The following is a 26,748-nucleotide window of genomic DNA, read 5'->3' as shown; positions in this document are numbered from 1 at the left end:
TTCTCTACCCCACAAGGTCATTTCTAAGAAGTATAGCTAATATCTGAACTGAACTTTTCCTTGAGAACTCTGACTGATTAAGAAATGAACAAACAATCTTCACAGTACAAACATTTTGGACCATTTTAAAGGCACTCTTGGTAGTTTTTTATAATACAATCTCAACTAAAAAAAGCAGATTAGTATTAAAAAGGACAGATTGCACTAATGTAAATATAATTTTAAACCCATTTAAACCTTTTAATCTCATCTCATTCAGATTTCCACATTCAAGGTTCAAATACCAAAACTGTATGTTTAATAAAATAATTTCATTTCATAGTACTTACATATTTTGCTGAAACAAATTTTAATAAACAGCCTGCACAGCTAGACTATGCCTAAGAAAAGGGGGGGAAATTGACATTAGCATTAATTCTTGTTTATATTTTGAAATGTTAGCTCTTAAGGATTTTTCAGCTCATGTCTTAGCAAACTCTTATTTTTTTACTGTAACAGGGAAGTTGTTGGAATCGGTTATAGTGAAGAACAGTAAACATATAAAAATTCCTAGCTCATGAGAAAGGCATGAGTATTTTTAGAAGTTTAAAAAGAAAAAATTCTGTTCAGTCTCCACTTTTCTACTAGTGGCCTCAGAAAAATCCTATCAGCTAAATAGCAAAGTTCATACACAAACAAACGCTACACATCAATTGTATACAGAGAGAAAGAGCACAAAGGGTTAACATAACCAGTTTTGTTCTGTGGCTTGTGTTATTTTCAAATATGGTGATTTTGGGTGCTTTTTATTTTGACTAGGGAAAATAAGTAAAAAAATACAGTCCCAAATCCAGGTCATTTTCTAAAATACTGGCCTCGATTATGCTCACTTGAACATAAAATATGTATTTGATGAAAATACAAAAATTATTGAAGTGAAAAGTCACTGCCACACTCCTCTCCTCTTTTCTTTCCTTCTTCTTTCTTTTTTTCTTTTTCTTTCTCTCTCTTTCTCTTTCTTTCTTTTCTATTTTCCTTCTACTGCTGTTGTCTTTTTCTCTTCTTTTCTCTTTTTCTGCTCTTTTTCTTTTCCTTTCTGGCATCATATCAAGAAACAAGTGATGGAATAATACCCCACAAACTCTTCCCAGAGGAAAAGACACATGCACCTCAAAGGATGCAAACATGCAATGCTACCTTGGTACCTTAAAATGGAATATCCAACTGGTGTTCCATCTATCAGCTGCAAGACAGCAACAGGTAACCAGAAATAATATTTTATTACTCATACTAAGTTGACTTCACTACCTGTAATGCTTTCCATTTAAAGAAAATAATCCAGAAATGGTAAGCAAACCTAAGGACTTGTTCAGATTAGAACTGCATTTTTCTCATTAACAGAGAGATGCTTGTTCATATTTTAATAATAATGAAAATCCTTTACAGTAAGAGATGTAGAACAGCTACCAAAAAACTAGTACAGATGCAAAACTTGAGGTAGTGTGAAACTAGTGAATGCCAAAGGCCACAACTCTTACTGACTTAAAAACAGCATAATTAGAAATGAAATTTCCACTAAAACTTCTTTCTTTTATTTATCATGTGCTTATACAATAGTCACATAATTTTACATATCACGGTATGTTACAGAAAAAACTAGAAGCTTTCTATCCTTGAAGTATAATTTATTCTGGTATAACTCCATTAGTGGTGTAATTTTAAGTGAACTATAGTAGTATGAACTGACATAGTTTGTATCTAAGAATTTTCTAATGTGTGTTCACCCTCTTAAAGAAGATAATTCACAATTTGTGTTCCATCACTTATTTAAAATGTCACAACTACCTATTTCTTACACTTATTTGGAAATACCTACCCGATTTTACCTATTTCTCCTAACCACTTTTCAAAATAAAACCAAAGGAAAGTGGAAAAATAATTTTCTATAATGGTAGTAAAAGTATAATGTGTATCATATTCTCACGTCCTCCTGACTCCTTCTCTAGAGAAAATGTTGAGAAGTTTTAATTTGTCAGCACACACACCTCTGCATTTCTAACAAAGGTAAAACTTCCATGAATTACTTTGAGCTTTCCTTCAAGAAGTACTCATATGTGAAGGTCTAAATGCCTAATCAAGATAGCTAATTTTGGGTGTTTTACATTACATAAAATTATTCCATTCTATTTTAAGATAGTCTTGATTCTAAGTAAGAACCTCCAGTAATGCTGTATTGGTAAAAATGTTTTTGTTTACATTCATACAAAAGGGAAAGAAAAGCACATTGCTTATTAATAACTACAAAATTGTTTAAGAAGATTTTTGAGATGCAAGTTAAAAGAATTTCATAATTTCAATTTCTCCTTTTCATTTAATAGTAGACATTCATTAGGACCCACACACTGTAATAAATTATAATAATTTCAAACAAGAATTAAATTACTAGGTACCTAGTGAAAGAGCCGGTTTTTCTTAGGTACCCTGTAATCTAACTGTCAGATTTAAAATCTATTCCCAATGAACTCTTCACAACATTCACATTTATTCATCTATGCTAAATTAATAAAAGGTGTGAATAATACTGACAAAATTGATCATTATTGTTCATGTAGATTTAGAAAATTATAAGGTAATCTAAAATATAAAAGTAATTGAGGGAAACTATTACAGTTCTGATAAATAAATTCATCCTTTGCTATCTTTTTTTTTTTAAATCAGGAAAAATCTTCAACAAGAATTTATTGAGATTGACTAGCAAAGCTATTTAATAAATTGCACATTTCAGAACAGAACTACATTTTTATTTCAAAAACTATTAAAAGTTGATGATGATTCTAATGCAACATAAAAGTTTACAAAGCCCTAAACAGTAATGATGAAATACCAAAAAAGCTACCCAATGTCAGACTGAATACAAATTTTTTGTAGATGCCAACCACCTTCCACCTGGTCCTGAGAGATCTTGGGTAACATGGAAGTAAATGGGAATTGGAGTCACCCAGAATTGCTTGGAATCCAGATCTGACCGGGTACGCCAACTCTGTAAAAACAGGCTGAGCATCCCCTGCCTATATCTGTGTGAACAGATATACAAGGGGATGGCATTCTCCAAGGAATTAAAGGCATTATACAATCATCTTTCCTTACATGCAGACATATAAGCAACCAGAAGTAACCACTGGATATTATTACTGCTCTAGTAAAACCAGAGACAATGTCTGTATCAGACTACCTCGTCCTTTGCACATTTGCAGTAATTCCTGCCATGTAACCTCACTGACCCTCTCCCCCCTGATGGGGATCCCTGCAGATAAAGTAAAGCATGTCAACATCTGTTCCCATTCACACCGATTTTAATTTACAAAAAGAGCTTTGCTATTTTCAGAACAGGCTCCAGAGCACAATGACAGATTTAAGGCCTTTAATAGGGTTGCATTTTGAGTGTGTCAGCGTTTCATACTCACCAGGACTTCATTCTAAGGGGCTGCACCAAAGGAAGCTGCAGGGGTTTGCAGAGCCACAGAAAGGGTGTTCTCCTCGCTACCCTGCTATTTACCTATAAACCAGCTGGCAAAGTTTTAATGTCCTTAACAAACCTCTCCATTTGTTGCTTTGATCAGAAACTGGAGATCCAGAGCATCAGGGATACAATTCCTTCCCTTCTCGTTTTCATTCTATGCATTCTTCCTACCACCACACACCTTTCTGAAACTCAGCATGTATTACTGGGGGTACGTTTTCCAAACGGCTTTCTCATGAAACAACTTTTGAACCCAATAGTTTTTGCAAAAGCAAAGCAAAGGCCAAAGTTTTTTGCATTTTGTTTTTGGTGTTTCTTTTTTAAAAAAACACAGTCCTTGGTCTCTCCTGCCCTGATATATCACAAATACTTGCAATAACTAACCACCATATTTCTAAAGTTCTTTTAACTGGATGTTATGTATCAATTACCCTTATAAATCTATAAGACTGATTCATCCCACTAAGAAAGTTGCAGAGCACACAGATTGTGAGGATCATAGTCCTCAGAGTTTCAGGGAACTCATAGTGACTCAAATTAATTTTTTCCATCTCCTCAAGAGGGTTTAGTTGTTTTTTTAAAGATATACAATATGAAGAACAACTTGGAGAAACAATGCACAAGTTGTGTTGTAATCACATAACAGCTAAGACATGAGCAGCTGAGCAGAAGGAAGATGGGCAGTGGAATGCCATACAGTAATCAGCACTGTTGACTAATCAGAATTTGAGACACTAGAAGGTAATAAGGATATTATAAAGAATGGCTTATTGAAGGAGCAGCTGTTTATGTGTAGCTCACTGTTTAAGTGAATTCCACTAGATTGCCATGGTATGTTTTGGTTTAAAAAAAAAAAGAGTTTTAGTCAAAAACAAAAAAAAAAAAGGAAAGAAAAGGAAAAGATATATCAGCAAGGGAAAGCACAAGGGAGCAAATATGTGTGTATCATGACCACAAGTACATAAATAGAAGCAGTTCTCTAGGTACTGAGGACCTCTAAAAAGTGACATAAATTCATTGGCCCTGGAAGTTACAAAACAATATTCATTACTTAGGCAAAGCTTAAATGTCATCTTTGTTAGACTCAACCACTCAGTGTTGTTGCCATGGCACAAGAGCTGATGTGGTTATGAAGAGTAATAGACAAAGAGGAAAAAACCAAGGGAAAGTATAACAAAAACCAACTACAGAGACATTTTAAGAGATTAATATTTGCACCGGCAGCCAATAAACACAATAAATAAATTCAGCCTCATTTACACACAAAAAAACCCCAACTTTAATATCCTCCCATATAAATGTAAGAATAATAATAATAAAATAGTGCTATGATCACAACTAGGAAATTTTAATTAAATAATGTTAAAAAATCAAAAATAGAAACTATATTCAAAATTGCACAAGTCAAAGCAACGACTCACCATAACTCTCAGACAAAAATCACGTTGTTCAAATCTATGTGCCACAGGGTTGTTCAACAGTTTTTTGTTTGCCTGTTTGTTTTCAGAAACTGAGTTACACTTTTGTTTTTAAAAATATCTTTGAACAATTGGGAGCAGGAAGGAGACTGCCTAATTGTAGTGGAAATTTATCATAATCCATTATTTAAATATTCTACTTTGGACAGCAAGGGCTTGGTAATATTTAAAAGCAGTCAGCAAGAAGTGGAAACACTGGTATCTTTTGTAACAGTTCACATGTCAAACTGGCAAAGTGCCCACAGTGTACGGCAGAAAAATCTATTTAATGTCTGCCCCACAAGGCGACATGAGGCTTGATTGGCAGAAAGCAGAGAGTGGCTTTTGATCATGTGTCCTAACAAGCAGTTCCAGCTCCTGTCTCTTCGGCTGAGCGGCTCCACATTACCTATTCAAACAGAAGTGACAGGCCACTGCACTACTCTTTGGCTCTAGTCTCACGCAGTGGGAGCTATGCTGGAGACAGAGCCACTGATTAAATGTATCACTTTTTCAAGACAAGCAGGTTGTCTGAATCAAAGTTGGACAGAATAGACTCAACATTATTAAAAGAGGATATAAAACTGGAGTTGAGTGATGTTAGGCCAGTGTGTACAGCCTCAGGGATTCACAGACTGACAAGGGGAATAAGGAACAGCAGAACTCATAAAGCAGGGTCAGAAATTAGCTGTGACACCTTGGCCATTTTCCCATCACTTCAGGGCCACTGTGTTTCAAATCCTGTAGTCTCTTTTTGGCCTTTTTTTTAATGATTTTCTGTGCAGCAAGGGGGCGGGGGGGGGAGAGAGGGAGGTGGGGTGTGTAAAAACCATTAACTACCTAAAGTTGCAAATTGCGGTTTTACAATTAGAGATAAAACATTAGCCACATTTTGCCACCTAATATACAGTGTTTTCTAATTAGATTGTGGCTTTTTCCTTGTATTCTCATCAGCCAAATTATTGTCATCAAATAATTTGTTGATACAGTGCTAGCTGCTCTTGCTCTAAGGAATAACCGAGAGCTGAGGAAAATGATTGAACAGAGATGCTTATTACATTGCCTTGTTGGTTCATTAACAAATTGGTTTGATTTTTGAGGTCATGTCTGGACACTGTCTGTTGTGTTACCTGATACACAGACATAGAAGGGCAAAAGACATGATTCTTTGTCCAGTCATTATATCACAGAAACACCAGATACACTGAAACCTTGTGGAACCAATGCTCCAACTAAATTTTTAATTAAAAGTGTAACAGCAGATGTAACAAAACCTATTCACAAAGCTGCAACAACCACATTTAAACAGCTAAAAACACAAACAGTTCACAGAGAGAACAGAAACTGAAGCAAAGGAAGCTTATTTGACTTAGTGATGCATGTATGTGCCAGATCTATAAAATTATTTCTGGGCTATTCAAAGTTCTGATTCAAAATCTAGGCAGACTTTTTCCAGAACTACTCTCTCAGTATTTCCATTGAAATTAATAGAATCACCTCAGGAGTAAACTTGGTTCAGTATTTATTTTTCACTACTGCAAGTTCTTCTGACATTTTAACAAACCTCTGACCGATGTGTTAGTTTCTGTTTCACTGTAAATATTTAAAAGTAATCTGCTTGCTACATATTTAAGATATGATAAGAACTGCTAAGACTTACACTGAGAAGCAGAGCTGTTCTAAATATTGAATATGCAGGTAAATTTTAAGATAGAGTATGAAGAACCAAATCCTGTCCTCATGCATATCCCATAACACATACAACATAGCTATAAATGCAAACAGAATTCATTCTTAAGGTGGTGTTAGACTAAGAAATTTAGTAGAGAGTTTTGGTGCCACTGCAGGCTCTCTAGGCTGTAGGATTCAGAGTTCTTCCAGATGAGTGAAAGAACCTGCTTGTTTCAACATTTTCAAACAAATTAAGGAGAGAAAAGTATTCAAGTTGGGGTTTTTTGGGTTCAGTGAAGATCATGATTTACCACAAAGGGTGATGTAACATCAGGTTCTTTAAGAAATGTGAGCAGGCAGCAGTGCATTATAGTTTCATGTCGAAATATGGCAAATGGTTATGTAAGGCATTAAGTAAAGCAGTTAACAAAAAGGAAGATGAAAATAAACAGCCATTCATACATAGGGCACTGTGCCCAGGAACTCTGGGCACCTATGTAAGTAAAACTAAAAATATGTTATGATTAATAAAGGAAAACAGCTATTAGATACATTCCAAAATGCTAGGCTGTAGAACAAGACATTTTGGCACAGCTTTACTGATTGGCAGCCCATGTTAAAGACCGACCCAAGACTGCAACAGAGTGAGCACTGCTAGTCAGGACAGAGCAATGCTAACAGGAGCTCTCTGCAGATGTTTACACAGTACTTGCCCTCAAGACTATATTTAACAAGGACTGTTGCACTTTTTTTTCAGGAATATCACAGTCTGAACCTTACAAAAACACAACTTCTTTAGCTTACTAAAGCAAGACAGAAGAGGGAGGATTTTGACACATTAACAACCATTAACTCTTGCTTCATTTTAGAGATCAACATGTCAATTAATAAATTAGAAGGAACCATGTCTACCAATAGGAATTAGGATTCCTCACAATCCAAAATACATTTATGAAGCACAGAAATATGTAGTTAAGAACACAGAATTATGTTTTTGTTCTTGGTTTTCACTTGGGGCTGATCAGCTACATAAAGGGAAGTGAGAGCACACACAGGGCTAAAACCAAAACTATGCAGATGAATAGGACTCAGGCAGGGCTTGAACATACACCACTGAAGTTCATGATAAAGCCCCTCTTGGATTTAAGGGTACCAGCTCAGTCCTGCAGTGCAGAACTAGTGGCTTTAAAATAAAATGTATTTGAGACCACACTTTGGGTGCTGTGTCTACTTCTGGGCTCCCCAGTTCAAGAAAGACATGAGCATACTGGAGGGACTCCAGGAATGAGCCACAAGGCAACCAACTGACTGGAGCATCTCTCATATGAAGAGGGGCTGAGAGCATCAGGAATGTTTAGACTGGAAAAGAACAGGCTCCAGGGGATAATATATAAATATCTGATGGCAGGAGTAAAGAAGACAGATCCATGCTCTTCTCAGTTGTGCCCAATGAAAGGCCCAGAGGCAAAGGAAACAAACGGAAATACAGAAAATTCCCTTGAAACTTAAGAAAAACCTTTCTTATTGTAAGGATGAGCAAACACTGAACAGGTTGAAGGGTTTCCATTCTTGGAGATACACAAAAACTGGTGGGATATGTCTCTGAACATCCTGTTTATGCAATCCTGCTCTGTGCAGAGGTCTTGGACCAAATATTGCAAGCAATACCCTCCCACCTCAGCCAATTTGTGTTTCTGTGATTCTGTGGAACTGACAGCAAACTGAGTGCAGGAGAATACAGGTATATTGTCAGTAAAATAAACAGCATAAGGCTCTTTCTCATATTGGCTGACATACTTGAAAGAAGAAAGCTGCTTTTGATAATGACATCCGAAATTTTATGATGCTGAACTGAGCAGTTCTTTGTAAAAAGGATAAATTCAAAAGCCAATTCCCTTCTTCACACTAAAAAACACTCTAGCAGATTTCCAAATTCTTTTAAGCTCAAATTCTTCTCATTGTAACTTTCAGGGGAAATAAAAATGCCTACAAAATACTTAAATAAAGTAATATTAACTAATATTAACTACTTCTCCCCCCCCCTTCCTAATTCCTACTGATATTTAATGATATACAAAAGTAACAGTGATGTTGAATGGATTTAGGCTCCTTAACATAATATTTGTTTAGAGTTAATTAGCATGGCTGAAGACTAATCTTAATAACTGTTTGTTGCTTCAGTTGGAGGCAGGTTTCCCTCAGGAAAGAAGTGGCATCTTGGAGTTTCAGACTAAAACACAGAGGTGAGAGTAGCTACTTTCTCCATTAGATGAAAAAGACAGCCTGAGCATGCAACTGCCTCGTGCAGTCAGGCAACAAGTACCTCTGTGTCTCTTGTGGCAACCAAATAAAGTTGTCAAAATTATTTTTAAATAATGATAAGGTATCTAAACCAAATACTCTCTAGAAAAATAAGGAATATATCAGCATTTAAAATGTATATGCTGCTGAACTTTTTTACTGTCATTTCTTTAAGAAAAGCAGATCTAATTAGCTGTATCTCCAAAGTGTGTACCTAGCATTTTTATTATGTATTATAACATTTTGCTTAGAGTTGACATTTTTATTCTGACAAGCACTGTCTGGAGAGCTCTCAATAAATAATACATTTACAATTTTCAGTAAATAAGCACTGGACACAAATCGTTATCCTTACTTACAGTTGCCCCTCTCTAATAGTGCTTTTACAAGTAAGGTGGCTATTCAGCCTAATGCAATACTCTCAGTGCTGGAAAGATATTTTCATTCATTACCCCAGTCATAAGCACTTAAAGCACTTTTAGGCCCTATTGCAAACCAGCAGGAATGGCAAAGCAAATAAAACCAACTAAAACTAAAGTTCATCATCAAAGAAGTCTGAGGACATTCACCCTACAGAACTTGAAAAATACAATGGCATACAAGACCAGCCCTGTTTGAGCCCTATTTTTCTCTTGCATTTTTATATTTACATTAGCAATTTTAGGAAGGGAAGTATTGCAGTCTAGTCCATATTATTAACCTGATGACTACAACATGTATTTCAATTGCCATTTTAAAGCATGATCAGGTCATAACATTGTTTGTGTCACAGTATATCAGAAACCAAAGAAGTTGGAATTTAAGTTTCTGCTGCCAATACCATGCAACTATAGCAACTCCCCATATTTTTACAGTTATTTCCTCACTTACATTCTTTACCACCGAGCTCAGTGTTGGTTGTACCTATTCACACTGAGGTTGCCTTTCTTACTGCCCTTAGGAAAAAGCTGGCTTTTTAGATATGCTTTTTTTAATAAGGTTTTCACAAGACTAATATCACACAAACAGTGTATAGATGACATATGTTTTACCATGTTTAAAAAGGAGACAAAAGTGTAGAGGAGCAGAGTGCAGAAAATTATATAAAATGAAAGTATGGACACAATTTATCATATAATAAAAGGAGTACAGTGGGATTAAAGAAGATCAGATGATCCCTGAAGGTAAGATATTGGAAAACACAGTCACTGGTGAGGAACTGGTTGACTGGTTGAAATGGTCAGTAGATGCTGTCATTGAGAAGACTTCAGCCCTTTCCAGTATAATCTGTCCCAGTCTACAGCTCAAGTTCAGCAAAAATGAGAGAAGGACAAAGGCCCATTTGTTCTAATGAAAAGGATTTTACTCATTTGAAATATTTTGGGTTGAATAAAGACATTTCTTCAATGTAATGTATGCATCTCAAAATGGTGAAAGCAAGTATCTACACAAAAATAAATTATCATAGCTAGAATGAATGTTCCTATCTTCAGAATTGAGTCCTGAATTTCAGACTCTTCCCCCCATCAGGATTCAAGGTGATCAACTCCGTTTACTTAGAGAAGCAGCAATTTTGTAGAGGTACAGAGCAACAATCTGCATTGGGAGACTGAACCTCAAGACAAGTAGAAGCTCCATAACCTCCCATGGATCCTACACCTAGGTAACTATCTCATAAGTAACCAAGGTGTATTTTTGCCTGACAGGTTATCACATGGCTACCAGCAGACTAACCAGATTCTTGATGATGATCCCAAATAAGAACTAAGAATGGAAGGGACATGAAAATCTTTTAGCAAAACAGGTGGCCTACATAATCTAGCAGCTTATTCCTATAGATCTCATTCTACGTGTGTGTGTGTGTGTGTGTGTGGCTCGGCTTCGCGAACAAAGATGTGGGAAGGGCTGTCCCCACGTGGGTGTGCCCTTCCAGCCTGCGCAGTGGATTTTAGGTGAGGCTCAGCGTGCGCAGAACTGGCCCCACCGTTTAAGTCCTGAGGTTCATCTGCCACGGCCGAGCGAGCTTGGACGGTGCCAGTGAAGTCCTCAGGACTAGAACCTACAGCACCCAGCATTTCCCAGGAGGTCTCCCATCCAAGTACTAATCCAGGGCTGACCCTGCTTAGCTTCCAAGATCTGACGGGATCGGATGTCAGGGAGGCATGATATCTGTGTAAAAGTCTGTACTATTCCCCATTGTGCGCCATGAATAAGTTTCAGAACAAAGAAAACTGAAGGGAAGATTTTAAATGTACCATAAGACATATTGAAAAGTACTGAAAAATTACTATATCAACACAGAAGCTTTCAGTAATGACTAGATGCTCAAATGCAACAACACTAAGACTGCAGCGTAGGCAGCCGGATAACAAATACAAAGATAAGGTGGAAAGATGATATGTGCCAGTTTTCTTATTGTGAGATAGCATTTAATTAAAAAACTCTGAAAGTACTCTGAAAGACTTAAGATAAGAAAGCAAAGGATCAAAAACGCATAAATTCTCACAAACCTAGAATTATAATTAAAAACATTAGGCAAAATATTAATGACCGGATAAAGTATGATCACATAGACTAGGTCTGCAATTGGGGGGGGGAAAAAAAAACAAAACAAAAAACCAACCAACCAACAACAAACATTTTAAACAAGTGTTACATTCTAAATTTCATTAAAAGAAATTCTTTAAGAGAATGAATTTTTGATAGAAAAATCAAATATAACAGATAGAATTAAAATAGTCTGCAACCTTTAGTTACCAGAAAAATAACCCTAAAAAACATTTTCTTTATGGTAATTTTCCTAAAAAACCCTAAATTACTTTCATTTAACATATGAAGACACTGGAATTTACAGTACACGTCAACAGATGAATTCTTACAAATGTTATGATCTAGAAAACTTCTATAAATAGAATATCTTCTTTTCTAAAAAAGCAGCATATATTGCAAGAAAAAGAGTGACCATTGTGATTTTACCAAGATAATTGGATTTTTTAAAAAATAGAGAAGTAGTAAGTTGTATTTAATTATTTAGTAAAGAAGTAAGTATTTGAAGCAAACAGTGATTTTAGAAAATGTTCTTCCTATCTCTCCATTAACTTGATTGGAGTTATTTATTCATTGTGTGGACTTTGTGGCTTTTGTGTTTTTATTTTGGAAGCATATTTGGAGTTTATAACAAAATTCCTCATCTTAAATGTCACTATATACAGCTTCTAACAAAAAGCAAATAAAAGATAAGTATTAAATTAACTATATACTTAACTGATTCTGAATTTGCTTAGAGAAAGTGATTTTTAAGAAGAAAAGGGCAACACAATGAAAGTGGTGCCTAGCAGATAAGACAAAGTTTTTCAAGGTGATGAAAGGATTTTGAAGAGTGTGGATATTTTAATATCCAAAGGTCTTGTTTCTAGCTGAGAGGACTGCCAGCTATTATTTGCAAATTCAATAGATTTAAAAAAAACAAAAAAAGAGGAAACAGTAGTATTAACTCATTTTGAACTATTGCTTTGGATAATCCTAATTCCAAAATCCAGTACCATACTTAAAGCCTTGAAACAAAACAAAATAGCCGCAGTCATAAAAAAAAATGGAGAATAAAGAACAGGGGTCTATAAAAGGTCTATAAATGCCAAATGTATTATGACATCCTGGGATGATGCCTTCGCCAGTGGAAAATGTGGGCACAGCAGACTCTAAGACAGACAACTTGAATTAAATCTCTGTAAAAATTCTGCAAAACATTTAAAAATATTCACTGGCTGCAGATGGTCAATAGTTCACTCCTAAGACTGATCCACAAAAGGCAACTTCTGACATGTACTGTCCACAAAGGTTATGCTAAAAACTATCCTAAAAAACAAGTGTATATGTCTTAACACTCTGTGCTCTCAGCTGTGGTAGGCATGAAATAAAGAATACAAAATGGAAACTCTCCATTCATTTCATATAATACAGCACACACAGATTCTGTTAAAAAAAGAACCCCAAACCAAAATAACAAAAAACACAACCAAAACCTCAATAAGAAACAAAAAAATCAAACCAACAAACAAAAGCCCCAAATCTGCACAAAATTATAATCAAAATGGTCCACTTATCAAACATAGTATGCAAAAGTTTAAGTTTCCTTACTTTCTAATGAAATTAACAGGAAATATGTACATATTTTTGTGTGTAATACTTGAGCATACTGTCCTTACTGGAACGATAGAAAAGTTTACAGGGGAAGTGTTAACCTATTTTAAGCCAATATAACAGAAAGCGTTCTATTATTATTAACTAATGAAGTTAGAGCAAAAAGAAATAACAGAACACAGAATCAGAAAAACCACTACTACTGAGTGTGATTACCAAGTAAGATTTTCCTTACTGCATATAAAATTAATAATACGTGTGAATCCTTAATTTTTAATTTAGATACCTTTAGACGTATTACATATCACTATGAGTTACATATATCTACCCATAGAGAGAGAGTAAAAGCAGGTGCACATGACAGAGAATAGACGGAAATTTATGAATATACTACTCTTTATATAGATGTTCATTATTTCAACATGCATACCTAAAAATCTTTGATCTCTGAATGTTCAACTATGGTCTTCAAGGAGGATACAAGAATGGGAAGCACTTTATAAAAAGCTTGTGCTAGAATTGTGAACTGAACTTGGTTGAAAAATGATACTGTATACATTGCTCAGAATCAAGGTCAAAAGTGAATTAGGAATCCAGGCCCTGAGTAATGAGGGCTTAGCACTTAGCAGAAATGACATGCCCAGTTTCCAGCTCAGAAGTGCCAGCTGACCTGCCAACCTAGCATTCCAGATCTGAAAGGGGGAAATCTGCTCTCCTAGCTACAGACAAGATATGTACTACTAATTATTGCTCCTAGAGGCCTATGATGAAGTACAGTAGGATAGTTGTCTGGAAGCCAATTTTCAGCCTAGAATTCAGGCAGCCCAGGCTGTAAATCTGTCCCACAAAAGTAATATAAGCAATATTAAAAAGGAGAAGTCTTTCAGTGAAGGGTGATAGAAAGGAAAAGAAGCAGTTATACCACACTATCTAACATGAACTCTTCATTTGAGCTGTAAAGAGGTTTAATACTTGATTGTATGGGAGGATACCTCCAAAGGAAAAAGCCAGTAAAACATTTCTTCTGCTCATAGAAAAACTAAGACAAATATATTAAAGTTATCCAAGAGGCCATGGAGTCTAGTGTTGTTGATTAAATTAGACACCTGTTCATTTCTGACCTCTTCTGTCTTATGAGAACACATGTCAGCAAAGTCTTTACATACTCAAATTAACGCCAAATATTTGCAGCATTCTTTTTTTCAATTGCGATATTCTCATCAATTTTCTTATTTCCAAATAACTACAAATTAAGGAACAAGAATGTCTTAGTGTACGGGGAAAATAAAGCAAATACTGGATCTTGAAGCCAAAAAAATGTTTATTCTGTGATGCTGGTAAACTTTGTTCAGTCTATAAATAATGCTAAAAACATGCCTAAGTTATATACCTTCCTGTATGTGGTGCTCATGTTCCCAGTACTATACACAAGATGTGACACTGGCTGAAGCACTATTATTAAAGAGAGATTAAAACAGCTGTACATTATGCTGAAGCACTCACTCTTCCCTTTACAAACAGACGGTCCTGGATTACAAGCAGCACTTGACCATTTAAATCACTACAACAACCAGATTTAGCCAGCTGGGCCATATTCTCTTAGGCAATGCCTGTTGACCTCCTCAGTCACAGCTGCTCAGATGAAATTCTCATCAGACAACTTGTTTTCAGAAGCCAAAGGACTGATTAAATATATCTATTTAGACATGATAAAGTCATTCAGCATATATTTCTTTTCCAATGTTATGAGGTACGATGGAGATGACACGTAGTATATACAAGCATAACAGACACCTAATATCTGAAAGTACACCAAGTATTTAAGTATTTGAGCCCAGCAACTTGTGTTACTCAAATTCAAATCCTATAGATGCACCAGAAAGGGACTATATCACAATATTAAAAGAGACTTTTTGCTGTGCTTGTGTGTGGGTTACATCTCATGACTGGAATGTTTGAATTCTTTACTCCACTTCTAAGTCTACAATTAACTTGACATATGACTGTATGTTAGCCCAAATCCCACAGCTACATCAATTGTTATGGAGGTCATCCCTATAAAAGAGGCTCACATGAACTATTAATTTTTTTAAAGGAGACATGCAAATCTTAAAATCCCACACAATAGTACACAGTAGAAACACATCTTTTCCCCATTCCATTCATTAAAGCAATATATAATATCTTCTCCGTTTACCAAAAAATCATCAGGTGTTTTTTAATTTGGGTAAGCAATTTTGTGACAGATCAGGACTTAGTACACAAAGAACTTCTCAGCTGCATTGGTTGTGTACCATTTTAAGAAAAAAACTGCATAGAAACATATTTAAAATGGTAGGTGTTAAAGAGTGTCATGTATGGTATGTGCGTGATCAGGCTATTAATTAGGTTGTTTAAGAGACACTCTCAGATGGCAAAACAATTTCATAATCTCAGATCCTATTTCTCCAACTGAATGCACAGAGTTAAAATAAAGTTCAGAGTCCTGTAACAGTAATAATTTTAAAAACATTATTTTATGTTAATTGAAGTATGAAGAGTTTACTTCTTTTTGATTCAGAGAAACCTCTGAATACCGAAATAGGTATTCAAATCTGTTATAAGACTTTTGGTATTCTTGATCTACGCAGAAATTTAAAAACATTGAACATTCTAAGTGTAACATCCTAAAGAATTCACAACCTTTGCTAATGATTTTTCTATGTTAGTTTATGTGGTATCAGTCAGTTTATATGGTATCAGGTCATTATTTTCTGTTAAAGGTAAGTAAAATTTTTTCTACAGAAACTTCTGAATGAATTGAAAAGAATTTAACAAAGAATTTTAAAATCATCACAGAATGGCCTGGGTTGTAGGGATCTTAAAGATCACCTATAGCATGGAAGGTTCCAACTCAGTGAGAGGGATCTCCCTGCTGAGCACATACCTCTCTTAAAACAACTAGTGTATACTAATACAGACGAAGTGTAGAAAATTCTTGAGAATTCATACAAAAAATAAGCTATTAAATGCCTGAATCCATACAGTAAGATACTATATTTAAACTTTTTGATGCACATTTTTATTAGCACATCATTCAGTACACTCCTGGAATAATAGTCTTAGCTGTGGTGTCACTATAATCAACAACAACTTCTATACTCCCACAGAAAAGTATGAGCCAAGACCTTTGATTAGCATGGAGTGTTGAATGACTGTTACTGACTCTAAAACCAACTCTGCCAAAGTAATATTTAAAATAGTTTTTCCAGTCTAACCATCAAAACTAAGAAAGCAATTTTTAAAAGAGTGATCTTTACAGCTGAAAACAGACAGATGGTAGTAAAGAATCTGGGACATTCTCTCTTTAGAGATGTTTCACCAGCTTCAGAAAGGCCACCTATAGAACACATTTATCTATGTGTTGGCATTTAACACTTATGCCAAGAAATTTGAAAGTACATCCATCCCTACATAATTTTATCCCATATTTAAGCATATTATTGTATCAATTTGACTTTTAATTGAAATCTGCATTGTTACATGGAGGCCAGAGAACCTGAAGTGCGCTGTTTGAAGTGCATTATGACCACACCAGGAAACTGAGGAGTCAAACTAACTCTGTACATATTCATATTTCAGAAAAGAAAAAAAAAATGGATCATAAAGTTCTACTGCCTTGTGGCTTTACTACATCACAGATATTGTTCTTGGGTTACTTTTAATGCCACAAAACAACACTGGTAAAATAACTAAGAGAAGTCGCACAGATGCCTCCAAACCTGTTTATCTATTTCAGAGCCTCCTGCTCTGAAAACTTCCCTGATTCAAACTCGTGTATGAGCTTACAGACTAGAAGAGATTGTTGCAGAACCAAGCAAGACTTCATTCTACTTGACATGGGGAGAAATTTCCATTGTAGGCTCTGATCCTGTGCACACATACACAGCTAAACTCACTCTCCAATTCTGTTTAGTTCCTACCATGGTCAAAATCTTAGCAAAGTTGATGAAAGTATCTGAATAAGGACTAAATGCATAAACTGCCTCAGCACCCAAAGACTTGTTCTCATTTCTATCTCTGTTTTAATACTTGTAATGATATCCGAGCAGACTGTAAATAGAGAAAAAAAAGAAAGCTTTCTTCCTCCACAATTCTAGCTATGTATATCAGAACTATATACTTTTACACTTAAAACTGTTTCCTATTCTCCTAGTTACAGCTACTGGGTCATTCAGGTGACAAAAGACAAGAATTTCTAAGGCAAAACAAACCAGTTCATGTTTTATTCATTCTTATTGTTTAAAATAAACAATATTTATGCTTTAAAGGAAGAAAAGAACAAATACCATTAAAGAATATCCCATGCAACATTACAACCAGTTAATAATTCATTATAAACTCTCAAGTAAGAGTTGAGTTTTCAGCTAATCCAACAGTCTTGCTTTGACTCACAAACAAGACAACTTAAAAAGTTTTAAAAACTGGCATATGTCTAAAATCCCTAAAGGATCTCAAACTGCCACTGCCATGGAAACCTATGAATAACTTTAACCTAGACTTTGCCAATTATGCAATTTTACGGCTCTTGATACCCAACAGATCCTTTATGCTATAAAAATTATAGGATTTGGGTGTAGGAAAACTCTGTATGTCTTTTCCAACACGTACCTTCTTGCTCAGTCCTGGTCATTTCTTCTAATTTCTTCTGCTTCAGTGTGTCCACCACATCTGCTAGGCTGCCTTTGCGGCGTTCTGGCGTTCCAAAATTAACACTGGTCATTAGCTCACTGCGGTCACGACCTCCTTCGTCGGCCTTGTTTGGTGAGGTAGAGGTATTTCGGAAGGAATATAGGGAACATAACTTATTACTCTCTGACTCCTGTAAAGAGACAAAACAGTGTGAAAACATAGGCTATTCTCTTATGGCAAAAGGATCTCAGACTGGTAAAAGCTGAAAGCACTATTTATTTGTCTGCAATACTAACAAGTCTACATTTATCCTTTTGTTTCTAAAATGAGCATTATGAATTTAATTTCTTGGTTTCAGTGCTTTACAAGGGCTCTTTTGTCCTTAAGCCCAGTTCTCCCATGCTTCTCATGATCATACTTCATGTCATCTTCATCATCTTCATCAAGGATTTTCCTTGTCAAGAACAAGCCATTTCAGCTCTTTTTGACAATGAATGTATTAAGCTTTTACAGTTTTCTTCAGTGTTTTAAGTAAGGATATTTCTACTAAGAGAGAAAGCACAGACAAAGATAAATTATTCCTGGATAAATCCTCAAGTAATGGAAAACAACATAACTTTAAAACTAGAGAAAGAGTTAGGCCAACAATGACTGAAGAGCAGGAATCTAGTTCACAATTAAATAAGGCATGGTATGTGTCTACCCATGCTCATTCACTCCTCTTTAAATTAAAGCTTTCTCTTCAGGAATGAAGGTCATAATGCTTCTAATATACAGAGGGAGGTATTACTTTGAGGCTAGAATGGACAAAAATGAGCAAGGAAATGAGTTTATAACAAAACAAGTCACGTATGCCAACACATAGGTATGGAGACTACGTGTATTACAGGTGTTATACATTCAATTGCGTAGAAGTAAAAAGGGTTAATCTCCTTTGGCAATAGATAGTGCATATTTGAACAACAAGAAGAACAACAACAAAAAAAAAGGCATCAAAAAGCAACAAACAATGTCAGTTCTCCTTAGTATTGTGTTGTTGCCCTTCCTGAACTTCTCTGGCTCAGACTTCCCACACTCTCAACAATAGATGCAATGTTCACTGTATCTCTGTTATCACAATTTTAGCTGAAAAGAGAACAAATTCTTCAATTTGTCCTCAAAAACTCAACCACATGAATTTTCTTACAATTCCATTTCCAAAAATATTCTTCAATTTTAATTTTTAAAAATGTCAAGCTAGGAGTGCTAAACACTTGGGCTAAAAAAACTATTAATTTTTTATTCATTTATGGTAAGCCTAGAAACGTCATCATGTATATTAGGTTCCATGAAACAGATTTTCTTGAAAGACTAATAATAGCAGCAATGCATTCAAAAATTAAGAGACAAATTAATAGTGTTGCCAAAAATCATTCTCCCAATGCACAATATTCCCCATAACAATAATATTCCTACTACTTTATGAGCTGAAAATATCCATGTACAGAGTATTGAAGAAACTTGTGCTGGGAAATGCCTTGGGTGAAGCAAGATCTGAAGAAAGGCTAGAAAGCATTAACCATTAGTAACAACATATGACATAAATTTTTGCTTCAGTCTGGAACAGATTAAGTAGTAGCTGTGTAACGGAACAGAAGGAGCAACACCAACAATGAGCAAGCACAGTAACTCAGGCTGTGGACTGAGCGGAAGGTGGTGGTGACATGTTGTCATCAAGCACACCTGTAAGTGATCAGCACAACACTGTTACAGTCAGTGAAGGAGAAGACAGCACTTGCTATCGTGACATTGCAAAATAGTTATTCACTAAGACTGGGAAATGGAAGACACTATTACACCCCAGCAGTAGCAGTGCCCCATCATCACAGTCTTCTCTGATTCTGAATTAGTTTGTAAATAATCTACAATTAAAATATAGATAAAATGAACCATATAGAAGACTTAAGAGGGAACTTTATAGCTACATAGTCAGAATAGATTTTTTTCCTGCTGTATATCTATTGTTGGCAACTTTCTTTTTATTACAACAATATGAACAGGTTATATTGACCTCACATTCATGTCAGACTAGACAGAACAAAATACAAGGGGGGAAGAGAATTATTCCTGGGGTTTTTTTCCCTAGAAAGTTGACTCAACTGTATTTGAAGTGATGTTGTTACACAGTGATACAGCATTCAGTTTGTTGAAAAATCAAATAAATGTTGCAGTAATTTTAAAAAGGATTTTAATTTTCCTGGTGCATCTTATAACTCATGCCGATCAATTGTTGAGGCATGTCACATTTATGTTCCAGCACTTCACCTGCTGTATGAACAAAACTGGAACTATAATATACATCAGATGCAGGCCTGGCTATCAAAAATGAATCTGCATAGACACTCAAAAGCAGCATAGAAAGACCCTCCTAATACATCCTTATGGCCCAGGTATCTTCTGAGAAGAGACTAGTAGGTCACATGTGTTGTTTGAGACGAGGTGTATCATCTCTGCAAGTGGTTTGTTGGTCCTCTTGCTCTAATGCATAAAGTACTCTCACCAGAAAATCTGGAGTTTAGATTAAAAACAACCACTATGCTTCCTATAACAGAATAAGCTGATGAATTCATGGTTGGCAAAGGAGAACCTGATCCTTTCAAATACAAATATGGGAGGATGCACTAAAGAAAGATATCCTATTCTTAAGAAGCTTTATGAAGCCACCTTTTACAGAAAGAGGAAGACCCACTCTGACCTGAAGAGAGAAAAGGAAGGATGCTATTAAAGGGGTTTTTCATGTGTTTTTTTTTTTTTTCTGAGAGCATGGAAGAAGAGGTAAAGGCAAGGAAGGTGCCCACTCAAGACCAATTCAAATGTTTTTATTTTTCCAAATCCAACCGAGAAATTCATCAACATTGATGAAAGTACTCCATCCATGCCATTTTTTTAGCATAACTGATAAAACCTACTAAGAAAATGAGCAAGAGAATATGACTAATGTAAATGTCCATTTAACGTATTTTGACACAATATGGTGCCCAAATTCATCCAGTAGCTACATGATACACTAGACAACTGACAAATCCATGAATATTTAGGTTTAAAATTCACATATTTCTATGAAAATGGTCTTTTAAGTATAAACTTGAAGTAATGCCCACAATATATGACATTCCTTTTGAAAGGTGAATGTTTCAAGGTGTGGTGTTCTTACCAATTTCCTTGATTTCCATGTAAGGAGGGGGGAAAAACCAGAAAATATCTGCTAATTGGATATAAAGCTAATATTTAATCTATGGACAAAAAATTTAACACAGATCATGCTCCTTCATCCAAGACTGGTGAAATTTGGTCACAGTAAACCCTACATGCTTTTAACCTTGACTATATTAGGATTAATTAAATTTTAAGTCAAGAAATAGAACAACCATGGATATATCAATAAAGTGTCAGCATCAAAATATTATGTCCATCTGAAGCATGTTTTACTTCCAGAAAGAGTGAAGTGCTATGTTCATAATTTGGTCCTAATGATGTTAGGCAAAGTAACACAAATAACAGAGCAAAGTGTGTTTCTTCTCAGTTTGATCCGCAGTGCAGATTGCTCAGGATCCCACTACACCTTTGCTGAGTTCACAGAGCCTTCCTGCCACTTACACACCAGGACTGGATAACTGTAGAACAACTGTTTGTGCCTGTACCAGAATGCACAAGGGTATAGCACAGGGATTTTTGCTCACCACAATGGAGGCATTTCCAGACTAGCCCTTTAACAATAAAATTCCAAGACAGCTTATTACACAAAAATAGGGACAAATCTGACTGTTTAGAGAACAACATGTATGATGATTTTGTATCTTAAGCTTTTTTGTTTGCCTTACTGTGTCAGAGAAAAAAATGCTTTAATTTGAAGAGGTATCTATTTGCAGAGATGACTAAATAAGAAAATCTTACTGCTCAGCAACTGAAGAAACTGTCTTGACCACTATTTCAGCTGGTTACTATTCACCAGGGACAAAATTGAGTCTATTTTTGAAATGTTGGGGTTTCATATCAAGGTAAATAAATGGCATTTTTCCTGTGTACATTTTCTTGCCAGCCCATTAGCTCAGACCAAATTTTATTACTGATCATTCAGCCTACTGTGGTTAGTGTTTTGACAAAATGCTCTTATTATAACAGTTTAAATAACTATATAGAGACACTAAAATTTAAGGATTAAGTTTCAAAGTGAACAAAATTGAGAAAAACAAATAAATGCACAAAAGACAGAAAACCAGAAATTAGCAAGGCATGTACACTAAAATACTATGCATGACTCACCCAGGGATAGATAGCCCATGCACGAAATCATACTTTTACTTGCCCCTAAAACCTCTACCTACTTCCCTATTCATATGTTAATGGAAAAACAACATTAAGATTTACAGTACAATGTGGTAAAGATTTTCTAGGTCTATCCTTGGCCTTTTCCATGTTAGAGAGAAAGTACAGTTTAACCAATCCCAAATTCTCTTTGATTATATGTGGTCCAACAACAGTGTCCTTAGTCTTATTGGCTTTTCAGGCTGCCTGGTGTAAACAATGAGTGGCTTGTTTAGTACTCCTTTTAGAGTTGCTGTGAATGGCTCAAGTTTATCTTTGCTAACAGCAGGAACAATTCTGAATAATTACAACCAACAGCTTGGTGTAAATAAAGAGGGATACTCTTTGGGACTACATATATATTTTATTCACATGCCACAATAATTCTTTTTAAACTGCTACATTAAGATAATATGTATAGATAGTTCAGTGACCCTCTTACTCTCAAAATTATATTTTAGAATGTACATTTTTTAAATTTCACAAGTTACATTGGTTAAATTCCTCAAAACTACAGCTGATAGTTTCTGTACAAAGAAAGGAAAATCCTTGTACTTTTTTGTATGTTTCTGCTGAAAAGGAATTGAACAAATAATCATAATTCTCTTGTTTGGTGTGAAAAATATTTTCTTGTGTATTTAGATCCCAACAGACTAAGTAGTGCTCCCACTAGTTTTAACAGGGTAAATGAGGGAGTACTGCTGGAAATTATGTAAATAAAGGTATAGATAGTTTACCCAGTATTTTTCATATTGGGAAGCTAATATTTATAGCAATACCTGCAAACTGAATCATGAGCCAACTTGTCAACTCTTATGAAGTCCTTTCACTTCCAAAATAAAGCAAACAGGCACAAAATTACAGTTCTGTTGGTGAAAGATTGTAGGTTAGAAACAAGATTTGATATTCTTCTACCTTTTTCTAAATGCACAAAATATGGGGGGCTGTATTTGGGGGCTGAGAAGCAGCATCTCAGTTTGAGGACCCCAGAATCAAGCGTGGAGATCTGGTGTGGGACAAATCTCTCTTTGGCATCTTCATAAGGGTTAAGGACAAACCAACAGTCTGGTGAACTGGATTCTCTGGTCAGGAATCTTAAACAGGAGGGACTGCATGAGTCTGCGGATTTAAATGGCAGCATTTATGTTTCATGTAGGGAGGATAGATCCTATCTCAGAGAGACAAGCTCTCTAAAGGTAAGAAAAGAGGAAACCCCAAAAAATGAAACTGCAGGCTGTGCAATATCAGGGTCACAGTGTTAGTTAGCAATTTGAGAATAACTGTGATCAACTTTGATTGAAAGTTGATGACTGCAATCCCACTTAATAGTCAGAGAGAAAACTGTTTCTGTAAGAGTTCAACTGAAATCACAGGATGAATGGCCAAGAAGTAGTAGAAAGCAAATATTACTAACATAAAATGTGTTAGCTGAATTGCTTATTTCCATGTGGATGAGGCTTTTCTGTTATAAAGGGATATTTATCTGTCTCTGCATTGAATGGGACACATGTAAACACCCCAGGAAAGTTGGATATCCAGAGTGGTTTTCATTCCAAGTACTAGAGGCATGCTGGCACTTGGAACTAGTCTGGAGTTAACATATAATGAAAGCAAATGTTTACAAAATAATTTCCAATCACTACATTAAATATGGTTTCCCATTTTGAGGAATTTAATTAAATAGAATTAAAAGAAATTAAAAATCTAAGTGATCATTTCCAATTCTCATCCAATTAAGAAAAAAACACAAAAGTTTTATTAAGAAAGATTTATTTAAATCCAGAGCTTGAGAATGACTGCTATGAGCTATTGAGAGAACATCATTTGTTAAGTCTCAGCAAATTATGCTAGTGGGAGGGCAAATGGCAAGTAATGGAATAAAGCCTTAAGTCTTTAACTCAGCATTTACTCTGATAAAACTTATACCAATGTCACTGCCAAAGTATAGGCTTAATACAATCTTTAAAAGGCTTGTGTTTCATCTGTTTACACATCTGAAAACCTCAAGAAGAAACAATACAACAGTAAGCCCTAGCTCTAAGCCAAGAAATAATGTGCTAAATTGAGAATAAAAAAAAAGGGGGGGAAACTGTTTAGATAAAAGGTTTAAAAATGAGATGTCATAATAATTGGGCATATATGATACAAGTATGGTCATATGAATAGGCCACTGCAAAACTAGATATCTGTTTAGGAGGAATAGGTGTGAGGTTTTTTTGTTTCATGTAAATTATGACCACTTAATTGCAGCAATCCCTTCATACTCAGCTGTTGGAGCAAACCAGCTCCATCCAGGTAAACCAACTTTGGGGACAGAGTTTTCAACAGGTTATGATTTTTCACATACGTGATTTAAACCCTTCTGTTTACAAGTGAGCAATGCTTTGAAAAACATTGATGCTCTATTCCACAATAGAAAATCACCTCAAAAATCTTAAATACAATGAAAAATCATTTCTATGTGGCAATCAACTCACCCACAAATTATATGCATAAACTCATGTGTGCTTTTATAAGAGTTAGATTCTGGGGATTTCCTTAATTATCCAAATACCATATGTCCTAACTCCTAGTGTTTAGGTTTGGTAATAAATCAAAATATTGAGACTTTATGCCCTGCACTTTGGTTAAATGCTCTTAGTAAGGAAAAAGTAATGGACAGCCATTTACAAAATGAATATTTAGACTTACATTTTCATCTAAACTGAAATTGAAGAAGCATTGTGATCAAACCCAGCTGATTAGCACTGTTTACCTTTTGGGTAAATAAAAGCACATATTTTGTGATATGTGCTTGTCAGAAGCTGCCAAATAAAACAAGGATTGTGTGGCTTGGATATTCCAGACCACTCTGTATATATCCAACTTCCCCCTATTAGTTCATCTTAATTGTCCAACTCATAACTAGATCTATTGTAAATATAAAAATAAAATTTGTCTTTATGTTTCAGCAATATCAAATGCACATGAAAATCCTTCTCTGTATATAGTTGCATGACATATATTACATGCTTTATGTCTTCCTTTAGTATTTGCAGAGGAATGTATGCAAGAAACCAGCCTGCTGCATGGAGTACTTGTATTTCTTTAAGGTAAACCCTGATGAAACATTTGGAAGATTGAAATAAAAACAAGACATTTATGAGACATAAAGGTATCGCATAAAATTGCTGTGAATTACAATAACATTGGCTGAAACCCAGAACAGATAATCCTTATAAACATGCAGGAATGTTGTAAACTGTATATGAATGTCAGTGATACAGTACATTAGGAGATTCACATTACACTTGGGTTTGTGTAAGTCTCAGCCCCTGGATTTTTCATGGCCTCAAAGATAAAAATAAATATATGTACTATCTTTCCTTCCTTCATGACGATATTTTATGTACACAGTTTTATTGTGCTGAACAAAGATACCAAAGTCTGTTTTTTCTTGAGCTGTCAAAGTACAAAAGAAATGCAAAAAGTCCTTGCACAGATGTAGTAAAGTGCTGGATTTTATCTTTTGGCAGGTGCTCAATATGCAGCCCACATAATCACATGTTAATGACTGGAGTGTGTTAATCAGCATGCATACCTGATTCCTTCTTGCCCAAGAAAAAGAAAAAATTAACAATTTAGAATGTGTTACTGCTTATACTTTAGAAAAAATTCATGTCAATATACAGAAGTGAACTAAAAAGTTTTCAGAAATTACTTCATAAAAAATAGGAAATGTTAAAATAGAAAAAAAGGAATAAAATTAGTAGAACTGTAGATGAACATAAACCACAAGTCTTTTATGAAGAACTCAGGTGATGATTAATTCTATTTAAAACTCAGTTCACCCTAGAATATAAGGAAAGGTTTAAAATAGACTGTGAATTTGGAAAAAATATTATACAATTTCAAAATTAAAACAAAACAAATATAAAAAGCATGCCAAAAATGACAATTACTTGATTTTATTTCAAATAAATTCTATTTTATATTTCACTACTTCCATTTAGCACAATATCCTGCACAATTTTAGGGAATTGTTTTATTATTTTAATATGAAGTGTAAACATCTTTTTATGCTAATGCTAGTAAAACTAAGTCCTTTATATTTCAAACCTTTAGACATGTGCTTAACATTATAGTTCCTGATAGCCCTAGTAAAATCAAGTTAAGCACATAGCTGAATGCTTTCTGAATCAGAAAAACATGCTTGTAAAAAAAAATTAATTCTATCTTTACTACAATATATTTGTCATAGAAGTTTATTTTATGGAAATAAATCATCTGCTTTTTCACACCCTTTAATTTCAGTCAAAACTTTGTATCCGTGCAATTATATATGAAGGTATTTATCTCTTTAGTTAGATAAAAATTCTGATGCACTACCTGGCATGCAGGAATAATATCACAAGCACAGTAGAATTGCTTTCGATCATCACAAAACTCAGATTTGTACATGTTAATAACAGCTGCATGAGCAATTTAGCAGATACAAAATTGCCATAGTTTAGGGAATTTATATTTGATGCATTTTATGTGTTCATATTCAGCCCGTAAAGGAAGTAAAAATAAAATTTCAAAACATGCAGTTGTCTCTATAACTTTTGAGAATTTGAAGTCATGAATTTATACAACAAATTCACAGTGTTTAGCATGTGTAAACGTTTCTCAATGATCTTTCTTAAACACCTGAGTTTATTTCCC

At 35.0% G+C, this 26,748-nt stretch overlaps 1 protein-coding gene across 1 annotated transcript in view; it reads right to left on the bottom strand.

Moving 5' to 3' along the window:
* SOX6 (SRY-box transcription factor 6) overlaps positions 1-26,748 on the bottom strand; it is a 262,705-nt gene that overhangs the window by 199,333 nt on the left and 36,624 nt on the right. Inside the window, exon 4 of the mRNA XM_071558897.1 lies at positions 17,698-17,908. Within this exon, the coding sequence (XP_071414998.1) occupies positions 17,698-17,908 (211 nt within the window). The remainder of the gene's footprint in view (positions 1-17,697; positions 17,909-26,748) is intronic.

Source organism: Pithys albifrons, chromosome 6, assembly GCF_047495875.1.
Source record: "Pithys albifrons albifrons isolate INPA30051 chromosome 6, PitAlb_v1, whole genome shotgun sequence".
NCBI lineage: Eukaryota > Metazoa > Chordata > Aves > Passeriformes > Thamnophilidae > Pithys > Pithys albifrons.
Note: the sequence above shows the minus strand (reverse complement) of the source record. Positions and strands in the feature narration are given on the sequence as shown.